The sequence below is a fragment of the Etheostoma cragini genome, chromosome 8 (genome assembly GCF_013103735.1).
Source record: "Etheostoma cragini isolate CJK2018 chromosome 8, CSU_Ecrag_1.0, whole genome shotgun sequence".
NCBI lineage: Eukaryota > Metazoa > Chordata > Actinopteri > Perciformes > Percidae > Etheostoma > Etheostoma cragini.
The window spans coordinates 5662180-5682112 of NC_048414.1; the positions used below are offsets into that span (position 1 = coordinate 5662180).

A 19933-nucleotide genomic window follows, 5' to 3' on the forward strand; every position below is an offset into this window, starting at 1 on the left:
GGACAACAGGAGGGTTAAAGGCGCTGCACAGCTGCACAGGTGTTTTCAGATATTCAGGTAATTATTGTTAAGGAAAAACTCAGAAACAGCACAGCTCTGATAAGTGAAGAAGGTTCAGAGACTTCGATGAATTACACAAAAACATTTAATGAAATCTTGATCGAGGAGATTAAGCAGTACAGTTTAACCACGGTGTAGTGTTATTTAATGCCATCCCAAATTATTTTCCAGAGGCATATGTATACTGCTGAAGCCGTAAAGTTTGGGTTACGCAAAGATGTCGATGGCACCATAACATATCCACTGCAAACACAGATGCTCACCCAAATGTTGTTGTTTTGCTAGTTCAGATTCAGATTTATAATACTGAAGATTAGACAAAGCTACCTGAAACACAAATGCAGCACATTATTCACATTTATTTGTTTAAAATAAAGAAGATTATGCGTAGAATCTAAAATAATCATGAATCATGACAACACGCTTTTTAACGTTGTTTATGTTCTTGATTAGGCAAAAGGCTTTTCTTTGCTTCCGGTTATGTTTTGCTCCAAGTGCGTCTTTGAACAGCCACACAGTCGTGGTTATTAATATTATAGTCCTATAATGCTAACACACAGGTGCAACAAATTTCATCAACAATGGCTCAGGCCTACATCTCAGCCCAGTAAGCCATGCCAGAGAGCCGACATGAACAACACCAAAGCCTGTGAGCTCACTCACCTAAATGTCATGCAGTCATTATTAATCACATTAATAACACCTGTGTTTTCCCTGCAATGACTAATCCGAGTGATTACAAACAATAAACTGTGTGAGCGAAATGCTACACTTTGCAGTCTGGTAGAGTGATAATGTGCTAATTATGGTGAGGAAACAGGCTAAAATGACAAGTTCTCCATCTCCAAATCCATTTCCAAAACAGTGCATCAGTGTTTCTACGGGTCAGCTATGCACAGCCACTCGGTTAAAGTTAAACAATGGTGAAGTCTGACCTCAAAGTCCACAGGAGCCGAAACGGGCTTGGATTTATCCATTGTACAGGCTTCAGTAGAACTGAGTTGTAGAGTAAAAGAAAGGATTGTTACGCAGTTTGTACTCACCCACAAAGTCCTGAGTGATAAATGATTGTTGCTTGTTTCTTTTACACGTTGCTGGTGTGAATTTGATTTCACTCAACCAGTAAGAATATCATAGAAGAAAAACCCTGCTACAGACCAGTGCTGCAACTAACAATTATTGTCATTGTCAATTAATCTTGTTTGATCTGTAAAAATGTTAAAATGTGGATCGGCGTTTCCGAAAAGCCAAGATCACGTCCTCAGATTTGTTCTTTTATGTCCACAACTCAAAGATTTTCAGTTTCCTCTCACTGAGGAGTGAAGAAACTAGAAAATATTCTCATTGAAGAATTAAAGAAAAAGGACTCAAACCGATTAATTGATTATCAAAACAGTTGGTAGTCGCCAACTGTTTTGATAATCGATTAATCGATTTAATTGTCGACATCCAATCAATGCATCTTTGCAGCTCTACTACCAGCTACTGTATACTGACTTATACTGTACTACTAAATGTATTGATATGACTCATCAGTGCCTGATGTGTTGTTAGTTATGCTGTATGCCGTCACCCTCAGTTGGACAGACAGTACCTCCACCTCATCTGTTTTTGATTGTACCTGTTCTCCATGCATGCATCTCAGTTTGGGAACATGTGTATTACCATTGCTTGCAGTACTGTTCTTATTGGCCTCACTGGTGCAAGCTTTGCTGATAAACACCACTGCTTCACCATAAATCACCAGCAGAGGGAGCTCACTGTTTATAGATTGTCAAAATTACATAATTTTTAGCTGGTAACTGTGAGTTTTGGATTTGCAGGGGGAGAGTTAGGCTTAAAAGTGTTTGGCAAATGTTTGTCATTAGTTTTAAACTACTTGTGAATAAATTCTGCCTTCATTAGTAGTCATTGATTCCGCTGTTGTGCGCTGCGTGTCGGGGTTGTGGCCGTACCTGTGTTTGCAGAAGTCTGAGTCTTCTCAGTGAAGGTGGATGAACTGGTTTGTCTGTAAACATGACCTTTACTATCGTCTCCTTGGAAACACGGCATCCGTAAGATTTTGCTTCAGTTCAGTCCTCAAACCATATTAATCTCTCATGGGTTATTATAAACACATTTCCTCCGCGTTTAAAAGTTGTTTACAGTACATGCCTTCAGTGGGAAATGACTATTGTAATAAGAGTGTTGGTCTGTGTCAGAGACTATTTCATGGCCAGGTACAGAGATTTTTTTCTGTTGTGGGGCTCTGCAACAAAGTATATTCTCAAGCCATTAAATCAAAAGTCAAAATATTTGATTTTGTACTTCACATGTGATGGCTGTCCTTCTTGACTATTCAACGGAATCTGTGGGCTTTCTTTGGCTGGTTTAGTTGTTTGTTTGGTGTGACTTTTACATTTCTGTCATTACATCTCCCCATTAGCCATGCCAAAGACAACATATGTTGTTTTGGAGTTTCTTGGCCCCTCAAACTTTACAGCTGTTGGTAGGCAGATGTCCTTCCTTCATTCCTTTAGACAGAGCCAGGCTAGCGTTTTTTCCCTGTTTCCAGTCTTTATGCTAAGCTAAATTAAAAGTGCTGTAATGCAATGTTGGGTGATGTCACTTCTTGTTGACGTTCACATGATGACATGAGAGTGGTGGCAATTATCTTGTCTAAATCTCAGCATGACAGCAAATTAGCACATTTTCCAAAATATCGAATTATTGCTTTATTAAAAAAAAACACATTCATCAGGAGTTATCCAGCTTCTGGACATAGAAGTTTATTAATTCATGTAAGCCTTCATATATCCCTTTTACTGTTAGCCTCCTTCATTTAGAAAATGTGATATTACTGCATGTTACCCAAAAGCAAACATACAAGTTTTGACAAGAGGAGAGAAAAAAATGCTTTTAAATACTAACTGGCAGCAGTCTGCAAATCATGAGAATTACGGACCTGTATCTTAGGCTCTTTTAAATAATGACTGTGATGTTTTTTTAATTTCGATGGATATTATTTAGACTAGAAAATGTTCCTCCTGAATTGAGAACAAAGAGATTAAAGACTCCCAACTTGTTAAACCATCAAACATGGAGCTGAAGGAAGACATTCTCGCTGTATTATATCCAACATTGCATCATTTTTTACAGCATTAGAAAACACTACCCTGGTTGTCATCACTGTCAGTGTAGTTCCCTGTAATTGCTGCAGCCCCGGCGTGTGTTTCCTGGTGACATCCCAGGTTAAAAATCGTATTAGTCTTTAGCAAATGTCAGCAAATGCTGACCGAGCTCTTCCAGATCACAGGGAGAGCATATGTGAATTGGGCTTTGAGGCAGTTATTTTTGTTAAGGCCAAAAAGAAATGAGTGGGAGAGGGAGAGGGAGAGAGAGAGAGAGAGAGAGAGAGAGAGAGAGAGAAAGAGAGAGAGAGAGAGAGAGAGAGAGAGAGATGTCCTCATCACGACTCTGCCAAAAAGCTGAGTCATGTAAGATGAGGAAAAAAGGCACCTCACAGAATATTAAAAATGAAAGAGACATGGACATTGTAAAGATAATGAGCAAGAGGAGTGAGGAATATTTCAACACATATAACACATCACACAGACATCAGAAAACGTTTGTTGGCAGTAAGTCGACTGAAGAAAGCTGTGATAGGGTAAGGAGTTACCGTGGTGCAAGAAGCATTAATGTGAAGAGGCGGAGCAAAGAAGACAAGCGTGAAAGCGGGGGGAGTGATAACGTGGCAAGAGATGGGAGAGGCTTTGTCATTGTTAGAGAGCTCAGAAACGTATATGTGGACATGTTGTATACACACAGGGAGGCACAGAGAGAGAAAGAGGCCGGTGCAGCAGCAGGGAACAGCGAGAGGAGAGGCAAATAAAACTCAACGCCCCTCTCTGCCAAGCATCCATTTACTGAGCAGCTGATGTTTGCTGCTTCATTTGGTGCGTACAGACTCAAAAGCGACAGAAGAGAAAGAAAAAAAACTACAGTGCATTTGGTTTCTGGTGGATTTGGATTACAGCACTCAGGAGGCAAAGTATATCAACCTTGTCACCGTTGGGAAGAAGAGGCACTGGAGCACTTCTGAAGAGGCTAGCTGCATAATTTTTTTGAAAGAAATGTCCACATTGGATAAACTAAACCTCAGAGGGAAGGAGTATTTATAACACAGAATCTAACGTAAACTGCTGTTTGCTGCGTGAAAACTAAAAAGGAATATCTGGAGAATTTCATAGACTCGTCCAGCTGATTAAATACCGACTAAGGAGTAGCTGAAGGAAAAACTGCAGTCTTTCCACTTCATTTACTTGGGGATTCTACAGGTTGCTCTCAAGTTTAAAACATGACCACCATGCAAAAGCTGCTGCAGCAGCTGCCGGTGAACGCAGTGAACATGGTGAAGTCGGTTCAGAGCCAGGTCCAGGGCCAGGGCCAGGAGGACAAGAGCCCCGTGCTGACCCCCGACGGCGGGCAACAGACATGGTACAGCGCCCTGCAGTCTGATGAGCTGTGCCACCTCCGATCTGGAGGTACAGGAGGAGGAGGAGGAGGAGGAGGAGGAGGAGGAGGAGGAGGAGGAGACCGCGAGGAACGAGCCCCACTGGAGGAAGGTGGTGGAGGTGGTGGAAGTTTCCTATCTCAACCTTTGCGGTAGGAAAATTCAGGAGAATACAAACATGTTTAACCTTTCACTCTATAGTTATTTATGGATGTTATTTATTTATTTTAATGGAAATTCAAAAAAATAGTTTAATAAGAGAGAAACTCAGTTGTCAGTACCACCCAACGCAAGATATGTCTTCAGGGTCGTAAGACAATTAGTGTATGTTAATGATGTTTTATTTCCGCGATTGTTAGTGCCGGATTGTCCCAATATTCAGCTGGCTGTCCGTCACCTTCCTTTTTCTTTGTGCTGGCTTTTTAAACTCCATTTGATTTATGAGGACTATGGTTACCTGCTCCTCAGATCTCTGCAGGGTAAATCCAGACAGCTAGCTAGACTATCTGTCCAATCAGAGTTTTCTGTTGCAAGTCTAACGACCTTTGAACGTCCACATGTTCCACCAAAACAAGGTCCTTCCTGAGGCTATTTTGCAGCTTCTCCGTTTGTCAGTCCAAGACGATTGTGATTGGTTTAAAAAAAACAAAATGCTAATAAACCAGAGCATGTTTTTCTCCCATCCCGGAATGCTTTGTGGACCAGGAAGACCCTTCTTCGCAGCGCTGTGGAGGAAGGTCAATTCAAGACAATAAGACAATTAACAAAACAGGGAATTTTATTTGACTTGTTTTTGTATCTTGAAATACTAAATAGTTTTAGACTTACTAAACTATTACAAATAGTGTTCTTTAGTTACACTGCTAGCAACTAATGAACATTTGCCACAATTGGGGTGAGGGGGGGGGGGGGGGGGGGGGGGGGGGGGGGGGGGCATTTAGCTGCTTGCCTTTCAGGGCAGATTACATGGAGAACAACAGAATAATAAGAGATTAAGTCAGTGGTCAGTACCCCCCACCCCCTCCCCTTCCAACGGGGTAAGATAAGTCTTTCTTGTCGTAGGACAATTAAATCAAAATCAAATATACAGTATGTCTTTCATCAACAATTTTCTGACTTGCTTTTGTATCTTGAAATACTAGATTGTTTTAGGCTTATCAAATTATTAGACTATTAAACTATTATAAATATTGTTATTTAGTTAAACTGCTTGTAACTCATTGACATATGCACCATTTGGAAAGGGGTGGCTTGTAGACTGCTTCACTTTAAAGGGACACAAGCCAAAAAGGCTGGGGACCCCTAGTATAAAACTTAATACTTTAAAGATAAAAAGTGTTAAGAGTGTATCGGCTTAGGGCAACTAAGAATTCTTTTAATCTGCATATAATTTACTGGATTAATTGACTAGTTGCATGTCTATAAAATGTCATAAAAATACTGAAAATACCCATCTCACCTCACAGAGTCTGAGATCACATTTTAAAATGTCTTTTTTTCTGACAGTCCAAAAGCCAAAGACATTCAGTTTACAATATGTGATAATAAAAAACAGAAAATCCTCACATTGGAGAATCTTTAAGCAGGAAATATTTTGTATTTTTGTTTGAAAAAAATTACTCAAACTATTTGCTGAATACTTTTATGTTTTGTCCTGTTTCAGCTCCTGTCTATAGATAACCTTACTCATAACATCACTTTTAGAAACTGGATAGACATTTTCCACAATTTTCTGACGTTTTATAGACCCGGCGATTAATCGATTAACAAAGAAAATAATTGGCAGATTAGTCAGTAATGAAAGAATAATGGTTAGTTACATCCCTAGATCCTAGACCTAGGAGCTGCTGTACTCTTTAATTACTTAGACTTCAAACCATTCAAACAAACATCAGAGGTGCTCTTTGGAAATATATTTTCTAAAAAGAGAGCTATATTTACACTTCTGCATTTTATAGGGTTGTACCGATGAGAGCTTTACTGAAGGACACTTCTGGTTGGTATAAGCAGGAATATTTTACACCAAGAAAAAACAAGAAACTTTAAAAAGCCTCAGCTGAAACAGTAGACTTATATAAGACAGCCGGCCTATAAATGCATGCGGAAACTCCGCAATTCTTCACTTTCCTCTGATTTATGTAAATACATTTTCACATCCACTCTTTTCCAATGTCGCTGCGGTCGTGCGGAGCTCTGTTCTTGGTGAACAACATGACGTTGCGTCCAAAGATGTATCATTGAACATTGGCAGCCTATTCTACGTGGAGACTTTCCAGCTGTAGAGTCGTGCTGATCTCTTGGCTTTGGTGCCAGGTAACCTGACCGGCTGTACTCTGTTGTACCACAGCGGGTTAAATAATTCAGAGCTGTTTGTAAATTCAGCTGTTGTTCGTCAGGGACGGAACAAAATCCAGAGGAATTAGAGAACCAGTGTAGGTGTAGGATTACTGTGGGCCCTGAAAAAACAGTCAGAGCGTCGTTTCTCGGGCTCAAGATGAGGCTTTATTTCTAAGATAAGTCACTGAGGTGGCATTTATAGTTGGTTAAAATATGTCACGGTTCAGCAGATAGACTGAACCGTACCTGGGGCTCCATTTACAACTTCTAACCTTTGAATTCATTAAGCCATTCAATCTTTCTGTGGCCCTGATATATTATACGCAGTGGCTGATAAAATGGAGTAGGAAAGACAACTTTAAGTATCTAAAATGGTAAAAGAGATGTTTTTTTTTCTTTATAGGCTGTTAAATTTTGCTAAAATTACTTTTTCCTCCATCTTTTCCTTTATCCGTAATATCATTGCTCTTTTTTTTAAGCAACTTATGTGCGTCTGCTACTAACACTACAGTTTTTTACTAATAATGCATGTCTAATGTGTCTGTGGTTGCACATTGCTGATAACTCCTCTTTGACAGGTTTAATGTTTGACAGCAAATGTAATCATATTTATCCTATATAATTTCATGTCAGGTTTTATTTACTATGTTGCTCAAGGTGGTAAATTGACACAAGCTGCAAAAAAAATGTAGGCTATTGTCCGTTCTCTACTCATGTGAAGTAAAAAGTGACAAGTGAAAGTGCCTGTTATATTTTTTATCTAAGTTGGCCGTAAAGCCAGAATTTAGTTTCTTATTTCCTAGAATGATGGGAAAGAGAGTGAGAGGGGGAGCATACAAAGAACAAGGTCTACATCATGTAGGAGCAGCAACAGCAGTGGGGTTCACTGAGGAAAAACTTCTTGTTTTACATTAGATTCTTCTTCTGCATGAAGCTCAGACAGCGAAATGCAGTGCCTACCATTTGATGAGATACTGTTGATTTTTAGCCCCGGTATTGGCGTGGCTCTATGGATGACAGGGTCTTTTGGTCCAGACTGAAATTTCAAGGATATTAGATGTATTGTTGTGAAATTTGCTGCAGATATTCATGATGCCCGGAAGAAGAATCCCTCTAATGAATTTGGTGATTCCCTGACTTTTCCTCTAGCGCCACTGTTATAAAACTTCACTGACAAGACAATCATGTTTCCCGTCAGGATGAACTGCTGATACCTCGGTAGACCCGGACGGTTTCATTTAGCAGCATCATTAGTTAAATATTTTAATTTAACCAATACTTATGGATGGATGCATGGATGGATGTACTTTAGTGGTCTCAATAAAGTACATAAACACACAGTAAAATCACATATCAAGACTAGGATAGAGAAATATATATCAATAGAAATAGAAAATAAACACAACTAACTTTTTTTATGACCATGTTATCTAATTAACTTCCTAGACTAAACTGTACTTTTGTGTTCCGTGTTAATTAGCTAATGTTAGCATTCTAAGATCTAAACTAGATTGTGAACATGGTAAACAATACAAATGCTTGTAAACAAGGAAATTCAAAGTTTTTCATGCTTATCTTAATATTTACTTTGGTAAATATTTGGTAATATTTGGTCATATTTACTTTTGGTAGAGTTTGGCTGGAAATTTGAAGGAAGAAAGGTGGATATTTGCTAAACTGTTTAGGCAAAAGTAGATGTGATTTAAATTATGGAATCCAGAATACATACATTTTACTTAAACCAAACAGATTCAAATGTATTAGCCTACATGTGCTTTATAAACAGCAACCTCATAACTACATTTTTCCAGATTTTCATTGAAATAAGAAAAATTCCTATTAAGAAATCTGGCATAGAAATAGAAGAGATATCACCACTAGCTGCTTTTTTAGGTCTTTTTTCTTGTCCCTTTAAAAATAGAAGAAGAAAAAAAAAATTTCAGGTTTAGCAGTTGACATTGAAGGAAGTGGACAGAGGCTGTAATGAAGAGAGTTGATAAAAATGTTGATATTTTGGGAGTCATGGCCAGAAGCCGCAACCCATCATCACGATTTCACAGGGATCAAATGAACCTTCACTTTCTGCTGGAAATCAGCGTTAGTGTTACTCCGCCTCATGTCTAGGCTTTCAGTGCTTTGGGCAAAGTTATCTTTGCATTTTGTTAGAGTTAATTTTTTAATTGGCTTTGTAACCAAGAAACCAGCGCCATCTCCCCGCACGCATCCAAAAATAACCTGTCACAAACAGCATTTTATAGATTCTGTCAGGTTTTAATTTGACTTTGAATGAATTTAGGTTTTGAAATGTGTGAGGGGGTGAATAATATTCATGCTATGGAATTTTTAACACTTTGATGCTTGCTGGAGATGAAAGCAGAACTCCTTAGCACACAGAAACACAGACTCACACACACACACACACAAACACACACACACACAGACACACACACACACACACACACATACACACACGTTAAACTTGACTCGTGATAGATCAAGTGTGTTATGCAGCTTCTTTACAGATTGCAAGGCCACCATTCACTGCTATCACCAAGTAGACCTTAATAGCCTCCCCCTCATACTGAAGAATGATGTAAAAATGTCAGTTGGATTAAATAGTTTGGAAAGTCATTTGTAGTTTTAGTTTCATTATGTTTGAAGTACATGTGGTTTTCACTGCATTTAGAACAAAATTGAAATCCATTTAATCAGAAAGGGCAGTTAGATAATGAACAATACATTTTAGTAAACTCCAGATCAGAGTGAGAACATGTACTCTATAAATGCCATAATCTTTTTAATTTGTTATTTTACTCATTTATAAATATACCCAAATACCTTGTGAACACATGGTGATGCTATCCCCACCAAAACCAGCCTGTTCATTCTGCCACTACTAAAATTGTTTTTATAAAATATCCTCCTAATAACAGACAAAAAAACTAAACCTTTTTGCCGTAGGTAGCCTAATAAGCGTATTTATATAATATAGAACCCAGAGTCTGAACTGCATTGTATCCTCCACGTAACAACTGTTGTATATCAGTGTGAGTGGCGTGAAACCGAGCATAGAGTCCCAGGTGTTTCTACAGCTCAGCACCACTGATTTTCAGTCAGATGCAACAAGGACAGTGCAGAATGGCAGGATATCACTTAACTTCCTTTTACTGCATCATTTGTTGCCTTAGAAACTAGTTGGGTGAAATGTGCAGCTCTGCAGCAATTTAAGTCGGCTCAGCCACCAAAAACCTTAACCCCTCAAGTTTAATATTTGACTCTTTCAGTTAGTATACATTTCCTGATTGGTAGATTTAAAGGGCTCCTATTATACTCCTTTTCAGGTTCATAATTGTATTTAGAGGTTGTACCAGAATAGGTTTATATGGTTTAATTTTTAGAAAACACCATCTATTTGTTGTATTGCACATTGCTGTAGCTCCTCTTTTCACCCTGTGTGTTGAGCTCTCTGTTTTAGCTACAGAGTGAGGCATCTCACTTGTGTACCATCTTTGTTTGGAGTCGCACATGCACAGTATCTAGATCAGCACTGCTAGCTTGTCAGTTGCAGAGAATGAGGGCGTGCCACGGTGGCAGCTAGGCGAGCATTACAACGTGTGTTACAAAGTGACGCGTGTTCGTCATGGAAGTAAAGCCTGGACTACAATAGAGTTGTGTGGAGCAGTTTGTGAACAGTGTTTCCTGAAATAATTTTTATCATATCAATTGCAACAATATGTAAATGTTGTAATATCACAAGATTTGTTATGTACACCCCTTTTTTACCCTTTGTCAAACACCTTAACAAGCTTTACTTCAGTGTACCTGATTCACATTAAATGATTTAATATTTTTGGGGCAGTGCTTCAATGTTATCTTAGAGGCACAATTTCTACAGATGGTCATTATACAGTCAAAATAAATCGAGTGATTGATTGTTGATTAAACAAATTATGGGTGTATACTCTACCAAAACTTGAACGTTTAATCAAAAATAATGTGTTGCTCTAAAGTCAGTGTTATTCTTCTGTTTATTACAAAATGTAACAATATAAAATGTTTAGAAAAGTCCAAGGTTTCCATAACCTAGGAAAAAGGAGAAGTAATTGTTGTCTTCTGTTACTTGACAAAAGAGAGTAGGAAAACAGAACTCATCGATCAGTGTTTCAACATTTAATTAGGCGGGCGTCTTTATCTTGGCAGCTGTAGCACTGATCCTGTCTGCACTGGTGCTGTTTGCAGGTCCCTTGCTGGCAGGTTTTTTAGAAACTGTCAGTGTTGTTTTTGTGTGTTTGTGTTGCAGCAAGGTGGAGATGTTATGTGCATACAGCATATCCCCATAAATCCATTCAAAGGATCCTGATTCTCCTGTCAGGGAGGACGGATGACAGTTCCCGTAGCCTTATGTAGATAGAAATGACAGCTGTCTTCATAAAATGGGAAAACAACAACAACATATTTTTTCTGATACCTTACTTTGAGAAATGACACTTTTTGCCAACTTTTTCCAGTCCAGACTGACATTTCTCTATTTATCAATATATATCTGTCTTCTGTATCTCTTTGACTATTCGATAGGTTAAATAAAATTTGACAGATATTCATGGTAGGGCTGCACAGTACATCTTTTTATCGTCATCACAATATCAACTGGCACAATAACCATATCGCGAGAGGCTGCAACATATCGCAAAAGACGCTCAGAGAATTGTTGTGTGTTAATCGACAGAAAACGTGAGTAAAAAACTGCACTTTTAAACATTCTATATTTGGTGGTGCCTTTTATATTTAATTCAATGTTCAATTTGCTCAATAAAAGAATGTTGTTAATGATTTCCTTTTATTTGGTTTAAATTGAACAAGCAATTTGTTGTATTTAAGCAAAATACTGAAAGCAGCAAAAATACAAAACTGAGTACACTTTAATATCTGTTCATTTATCGCAGGTCATATCATTTCTTTTTGCAATATTCTTAGACAATATTGCAGATCGGATATTTTCCACATATCGTGCAGCCCTACTTTCCGGTAACCAGAGGATGAATCCTAAGAACTTTAGTGATGTCCTCAGTTGTCATCTGGTGCCAACAGCAGGTCAATATTTTAATTTGTCTAATACTTTGGTTAATAACCCAAGCCTGCAAAACTACAATACTGTAATAGAATTCACATAACCCTTTGTGTTAATAAGCCATTATATGCTTAATTATATAGCACATTACCACAAGCAGGTAATCAGTTATGGATGATGACAGCTACTCCTTAACTCAGGTGATGCAGATGATTCTGACAATTCATTTGATCAAATGCCAGAATATACAAACAGTGTGCTCCTCAAAGATATTACATATACAATGATGTAAAATTAGAAGTAGAAAAGTAAAAAAAGTAGGAAATGTTTTACATGTGGCCTGGATGTATGATCTGACATCTTCTGATAGAGAAATGTTTATTCCCCCATTCATGCTAAAATATCTATAATTTCTCTGAGAAGTCAACATGTTTGATGGATAATGGCACTTTCCAATTACCCCTTCTTCAATGGGGCTCAAATGTTTTGGAACTGCATTTCATACTACAAATAGTATGGCGTCTGGGTCACTCTTGCAGACTTTGGTACAATTTGAACATTGAAAGGAAATCATAAAACAGGTTTTTGTTTGAGGCCTCGGTAATCAGAGGTATTTTCTGTTTTGTGTCCGGCTAAAAGAATAGCAAAGCAGGAAAAGAAAGAAAAAAAGCTGTGAGATAATTTTCTGTGTTTTTCCTCCCTCAGACATGACGACTTGAAGGAGATGCTTGATAGCAACAAAGACTCCCTGAAGCTGGAGGCAATGAAGCGGATTGTGGCTGTGAGTATAAATAATGTTTGCTTTGGGATTTCACTGATCAGCAGGTATGGCTGCACGTCGAGTGAAAGGACAAAGGCATGGAAGGTTTTGAGAGAAAACGTCACATGTGCAACTCAACATGCATCATCACAACTGTAAAGGCACAAAGCTTGATCTCAGTTCTTGATTTCATCTTTTTGATGGTAAAGATGCTGCCATGAGAGATCCAGATATAAACTAAAACTATACTGTAATTAAGATCTTTAATATTTAATATCCTTCATCTGTAAAAAGAATGCAGTTTTGAATGATTTAAGTAAAGTGGTGTGAGATAAAAACTCTGCAGTCAGCTGTTACATAGTCAACATATTCAACATTCATAATCTGAAGCTCCACGCACCTCTTCATTCATCATCCCTGCAGGACTGAGAAGATGGAAGAAAAAGGAAAAGCATTAAAAGGGGCTGAAATGAACTAAAAAATAAAACGTTGCACCATAGCTACAAATAATTTGAAAATGTCACCTTGTGAAATCCTCACTGCTGATTTTGTTTGCTTTTCCCTGTAGATGATCGCCCGCGGTAAAAACACATCCGATCTCTTCCCTGCTGTGGTGAAAAATGTGGCCTGTAAAAACATTGAGGTTTGTCATGAAGCTATTATATTATGTATGATGTATCCTTTGCTCCTTTTATGTGTAGTTTTATGTGGTAGAAAAAGTTTTCTCTACTTTTTTATTATTCCTCATTTTGCTTTGTGTAATGTATGCATCATCTTATCATATGTTTTTAAACCCGTGGGGTTTGGCTTTATCTCACCTGAACAAAATTGAAATTTTTCCTCCTCTCCTCTTTTTATGGTTTTATCACTTTGATTTATCTCAGTGAAATAATTGAATTAATCTACATAATATCAGTTCAATCTGTTTTTTTTCATCTTCTTTTTTTGTTTTAACGTACTACTCCTCTCTATAGGTAAAGAAGCTGGTCTATGTTTACTTGGTGCGTTATGCCGAGGAGCAGCAGGATCTCGCTCTGCTCTCCATTTCCACCTTTCAGCGAGGGTTGAAGGTACAACAGCTTTCATAAGTAACACTTCCTTCAGTTTTGGACTTTTGACAACAGAAAGAAACACATTTATCAAAATTCTACGTGGTTCTAATGTTATGATGAAAATAAAGATTTACTGTATGTTTTTAGCAATTTTAACAACTTGGCACTATGGATGGCAACGTTAATGTGTCAGTCGGTCCTGACTAAAATATCTGAACAAATATTGGACATATTGCCTTGATAATTGACATTTATGGTTTCCAAAAGATGAATCCTACTGACTTTGGGGATCTTCTGACTTTTCCTCTAGCACTGCCATTAGAGTTGACATTTATCCTTTTGAGTGTAATATCCTGATAACTATTAGACGGATTGCTGTAAAGTTTGCTACAGATTATCAAGGCAAATACTTGATCTCTTAACTTTTCATCTAGCGCCGCCAGCAGGTCAAGATGTGTCAAGTGTGTGTTTTTATGACCATATACTTTCCAAACTAGTGACATTCCCATGAGCCTCAGTCCTATGCTGTTTTTAGAGTAATTTAGCATGCTTACAGACTAAACTGAGATTGATAAGCATGATAAACATTGAACCTACTACGGATCAGAATGTTAGCACTGTCACTATGAGCATTTTAGCATTTAGCTCAAAGCACAGCTGTACCTAAGTACATATGTAAGGCCATAGAACTAGAGCTGGGCGATATGGAGAAAGTGAAATATCACAATATTTTTGACCAAATTCATGGATGTTGATATTGCGGACATTTTGTAGGGTGAATATTGGTGCTTTCACAAAATATTAACACAATGAGAGTTCTAATAAATAATCTCTGGGGATACAATGAGTAAGTGGGTCAAGGCAAATTCTCTAATAAAACAGCTAGGAAGTGTGGTAAGTTCAGCAAAGGACATCACTTTACTGTAATGCAGCCTTCAAAACCAGGAAAAGACAACACTTCATATCACGATATTACGATATCCTAAATTTAAGATCATATCTAGCCTAATATATTGATGTCCATATAATATCGAGATATTTCACAGCCCTAATATGAACCCTGTCAAGCAACAACAGAAAGATTGCTTATGAAATTCTTGCTCTGTGTTTCTGCAGGATCCGAACCAGCTGATCAGAGCCAGCGCTCTGCGAGTCCTCTCGAGCATCCGAGTCACCATCATCGTCCCTATAATGATGTTGGCCATCAAAGAAGCTGCTTCGGATATGTCTCCATACGTCAGGAAGACGGCCGCTCACGCAATTCCTAAACTCTACAGGTGACCTACCGAGACTTGTTTCAGGACTCAGGCCCATGATTCCCTGTTTTGAGTGTAGAGACAGTATGGTGAACTTTAGATTATTTCCCTCATTAATACATATAGGAAGATGCCTTCTAGTTAGATTTATTGAAATGTGACCATAATATAAATAATATTACAAAAGTAAGTACTCAGAATGGAAAAATATAAATATGTACAGATGTACACAAATCTATAAACAGATATCTATCTACAGATATACATAGAGCCATAGTTACAAACATAGGCTTTATATCAAGGATTAATGATACATTTGTAGAGAAAAATCTGTTTTTGAGGCTGCTGCATATTGGAGCGTTCTGATCCCCAGTTTGAGAACAAATAGACTAAGATCTAAGTTTGTTATGACTTAGTGTCATTGTGAAATTAAAGCCTTTTATTGCAGTAAAATATACACCCATTATTGCTCTGGCAATCTTTTGTTTTATTCTCAACAGTATGAGAACAAATTATCGGTAACTCTTTCTCCAGCAGTTTCATGCATTTGATAGATTGTCTTATTATTCTTCTTCTCTGCTCCCAGTTTGGATCCAGAACAAAAGGACCAGCTGATTGAAGTTATAGAGAAACTCCTCGCTGACAAAACTACGGTGGGTTTTAGCACCAGTGATTCAGTATTAAAAAGAACAACATTTTTTTTCTTCTTTTTTTTAATAAGTTCAGTCATTCTCCAACTTGCAGTATTTGCATAAGCTGTGGGCTGTAGTCATTTTCACTTGCTATTTACAGGTTTATTGTTCAATTTAAGATGTCATTTGAGATTGCATAGATTGTATTTTTGTGCATCAGTAATCCTTGTAGATAATGTACTCTCCTGATATTTAAGAACATTATCCTAACATCCCCACCTGTTGTGTGCTGTAGTTGGTGGCAGGAAGTGTTGTTATGGCTTTTGAGGAGGTGTGTCCAGAACGCATTGACCTGATCCACAAGAACTACAGGAAGTTGTGTAACCTTCTGATCGACGTAGAGGAGTGGGGGCAGGTCGTCATCATCAACATGCTGACCCGCTATGCCAGGACCCAGTTCCTCAACCCAAACATGAACGTGAGTAAGAATCACAGGACGTGCATTCCCTAAAAGTGATCGCTTTATCAAAGTGTAACTTCTGCACACTATGCTGTATTTGTTCATTACGTAGGGTTAAGACTCATTTCAGGCTTCTTAGCTTAACTACAGTAGCATCTAGGGCAACAACTAGCAATCAGTCAAATTTTCTTTAAAGTAATTAAAAGTAAATTTACTCCTTGTCGTTGTCACCAATAACTCCTTTGCATACTGTAGAAACAGGATTTGGGGAGATTACTGTGTTTAGGTGCATTTATTGAAATAATACACTTTGTTCTGCCATTGTGACTGTGCAGAGGTACAAATTGAAACCATCCTATCATTGTTTTCCTCTTTCACTGCTGCCAACTTGATGATTTTGTTTCTCCGTTTTTATCAGTTTTGCAGACCCACCTGTCAACATATTTTCTCAAAAGCAATTAGCTACAAATTGAGACATTTTCACATTCACGCTGTGAGGAAGATTGCCATTGTTATTGTGGTAATTTCCAATGCATGATTCGACAAATGTGGCAGTACAGCCATTTATCACTCTCCATGTTTGTCTATAAAAAAATATATTTAAGAGCAAATTAGCATCTGGTGACTTCTAGAGTCATTTTCATTTTACGCAGCCAATAACTACTTTCCAAGCGAGAGAGATTTCTGTTTTGGTCTGTTAGTTCCCCAACACAATGCTCAATCCCCACCGTCTCTGCAGGAGTCCCTGCTGGAGGAGGGAAGTGACAAGACCTTCTACGGCTCGGATGAAGATGAGGAGGAGGAGGAGGAGGAGGAGGAGAAAGATAAGAAGGCAGAAGTGCCTGCCATGGCCAAGAGGAAGCCGTACGTCATGGATCCAGACCACCGGCTGCTGCTGAGAAACACCAAGCCGCTCCTGCAGAGCCGCAATGCAGCTGTGAGGCCGCTGCACTTTTGTATAAAACACACAACTTACATTAGTATAACAGCCCATTAACTCTCCTCTTGAGTCAGTTGCCATGGTAGATCCTAATTGTTTTCCCTACAACATTATTCCACACTGAGCAGCAGTTCGGGTTGTGAGTAGTTGCGGCCCCATATGCACGACCTTGGTTCATGTTAAAAAGCAGCTGAAGTGCCTTTGAGCACTTAATCAGAGCTGACCTCTCACTCTGAATTGGACAATCTCCCAAAGGAAATGAACAAAGTATCACACATTACTGCTTCTGTGGTCACCTTGGAACGCCTGTTTGTTCCATGTTAGATGTTATGAAAATCCCCTTTTGCACATTATATTGCCTTTGTTCTGCTGGAGTCAAACTGCGTGCTTTAAGGATCAACCCCGTTCCTCAGGCAGCAAATGTGTTTCCTTATCTTGCATGTAGCATAGCAGACAATCAGTGAGGTCTATAATTGTGCTCTATGCAGTTTATTGTTTTGCACCTATTAAGTAATTCATAAATGGTTTCCCCTTTGCTTTAATGTCTGAAGTTAAGTTGTTGTGGCCTTGTTTGAAGCTCTTATTTTCCCATATACATGTGCTTCTTAATGGGGCATTGAGAGCAAGAATCAACCACTACACATACTCCTTAAAACAGCTATGGCCAATATTGTTATATTATCATAACATGAAATGGCAATGTGAAAACAGTGTGAAAGGGTTTGCTCTTAGTGATGAATCTACACTGAAGTACAGTGGTGTAATCTATGTGATACACAGTCATACACAGTTTACCCACTAAGAAAGCTCCAGGATTTCCAAATACCTACTTAAAAATTCCCAATGACACAAAACTACATACTTTCCATTACAGTTTTGATATCTTTTGAATTGTCATCTGTGTTTTATTTTCTTCACATAGGCTAATTAAAGGTATTACCACTGTAAATTGGTGCATTAAAGTGTATCCAAATACAGGAAATGAAGTCGTTGATGCTCAAAACTTCCAAGAGGGAGGACACCTTGACCCCCACTATGATGTTGCCTCCTCCCCCAAAGGCAGATTCTGGCAAAGATCCAGTATATATACAGCACCCACAACAATACATTAGACTACACCACTGCAGACATATCACACTCAGCCTTGCAGTGCTTTATAGTGAATGGCAGCTCCTTGTTTTGCTTAGTGATTAGTCTTGTTTTTGGTCGCAGCAGACAGCTATTTTTAGTGAAAAAGCTGTAAAAACGATACTGTACACTACTTGCTCAGCACCAAACAGCAGACAGACACAGTTACTAACCAGCTGGTGAACATAGTGGAGAGTTTAGCAGCTAAAGAGCCAGACAATTCCCTCAGGAGATAGTAGAGACCAAAACAAAGCTAAAAGAAAGTGAATATTGAACTTGCGTTTGCCAGGTGGACACAAACACAATTTCAAATGAAAGATAATGTTGCTCCGTAATGGTTGTGGTCAATGTTGTGTGTGCCACCCAAGACGATTAGCTAGATGATTGGTTTAAAGAAATACAAACACCCCAGAGCGTTTTTCCCCTATCCCAGAATGATAAGCCAGTGTAGTCTCCAGTGCTGACACAGCAGTGACACAAATACTTGTGTGAACTCTGAAGCTCCCCTCAGCTCTGCAGAGAGTTTTAGCGTCTTCCAGCTTGCTGTTTTGATTTTATGGCCCAAAACTTTACTGTTTTGTTTCACTTTCACCGCACACTGCAATACGCTGATCGAGAGCTGAAAAGACCTAAAAAACACAACAAACTTTAATAACTTAGTGCCAGAATATTAGTTGGAATATTAGTCTTCTCACCTTTAGTCAAATCAGGATTTTTAGATTTTGTTCTTTAATGGGTGTTCAACAGAATAAATAACTAACTCCTACACACTTTACATTTACAGCGTACAGTGCTCATATTATGCTTTTTGGCATTTTCCCTTTCCTTTATTGTTCTATATATCTTTTTTGTGCATGTGATAGGCTTCCAAAGTGAAAAAGCCCAAAGTCCACCCGAAAGGCACTTAGCATCTTCAACAGAAAACACTGTTCACAAACTGCTCCAAACAGCTGACGAACATGCGTCACTTTGTAACACACGTTATAATGCTCGACTAGCTGCTAGTATGGTGCGCCCTCATACTCTGCTTCTGATTAGCTAGCAGTGCTGACCTAAGTACTGCATGTGCTATTCCCAACAGAAGTGAGAGGCCTCACTCTGGAGCTAAAACAGAGAGCTCAACACACAGGGTGAAAAGAGGAGCTGCAGCAATGTGCAGTACAACAGAAATATGGTGTATTTTGAAAATTAAACCATGTAAAACTATTTTGATTTAACCTCTAAATACAATTATGAATCTGAAAATGGGATTGGGAGTGTTGCTTTGGAACTTAACAAAATTAATGACTTCTCATTGGAGTACAAAGTACAAAATAGTACATGTAACTGTGTTTTATATGGTGAGATTGTGTCACTGGTGATGATTTACCTTTCCCTCTGTTGTCTCTTCTTGTTCCAGGTGGTGATGGCTGTGGCTCAGTTGTATTTCCATCTGGCCCCTAAAGCAGAGGTTGGGGTGATTGCCAAGGCCCTGGTCCGTCTCCTGAGGAGCCACAGGTGAGCTGTACTGTCAGTATTTTTAAACAAATTCTCTATTCTATTTGCTATACCAAAGATTTTAGCAGCAGTACATTTCAAAATTAATGTTATTGTGGCTAAGAATGGAGCTAAGGTTGAAAATTATAAGAGCTGTGTTTATGAATGTCACTTTAAAAAGAACAAAAAATATACAGTTGAATGTGACGAAACAATAATAGCCATGAAACTCAGCAAATTGGAAAACTAAATGAGAACAGAGAAAAATGACA

At 38.4% G+C, this 19933-nt stretch overlaps 1 protein-coding gene across 12 annotated transcripts in view; it reads left to right on the forward strand.

Annotated features, from left to right (window-relative positions):
* Positions 1-19933, forward strand: part of LOC117949172 (AP-3 complex subunit beta-2) — a 44539-nt gene that overhangs the window by 3110 nt on the left and 21496 nt on the right. For 5 of the 12 annotated variants that reach the window (XM_034879225.1, XM_034879226.1, XM_034879227.1 and 2 more), the window contains exons 2-9: positions 12663-12738; positions 13286-13360; positions 13692-13787; positions 14886-15046; positions 15612-15678; positions 15953-16135; positions 16857-17054; positions 19585-19682. In XM_034879225.1, coding sequence (XP_034735116.1) covers positions 12663-12738; positions 13286-13360; positions 13692-13787; positions 14886-15046; positions 15612-15678; positions 15953-16135; positions 16857-17054; positions 19585-19682 — 954 coding nt within the window. Of the gene's footprint in view, positions 1-4671; positions 4705-12662; positions 12739-13285; positions 13361-13691; positions 13788-14885; positions 15047-15611; positions 15679-15952; positions 16136-16856; positions 17055-19584; positions 19683-19933 lie in introns of those variants that run through there. The other 7 variants (XM_034879223.1, XM_034879224.1, XM_034879222.1 and 4 more) reach the window with 4 other exon arrangements.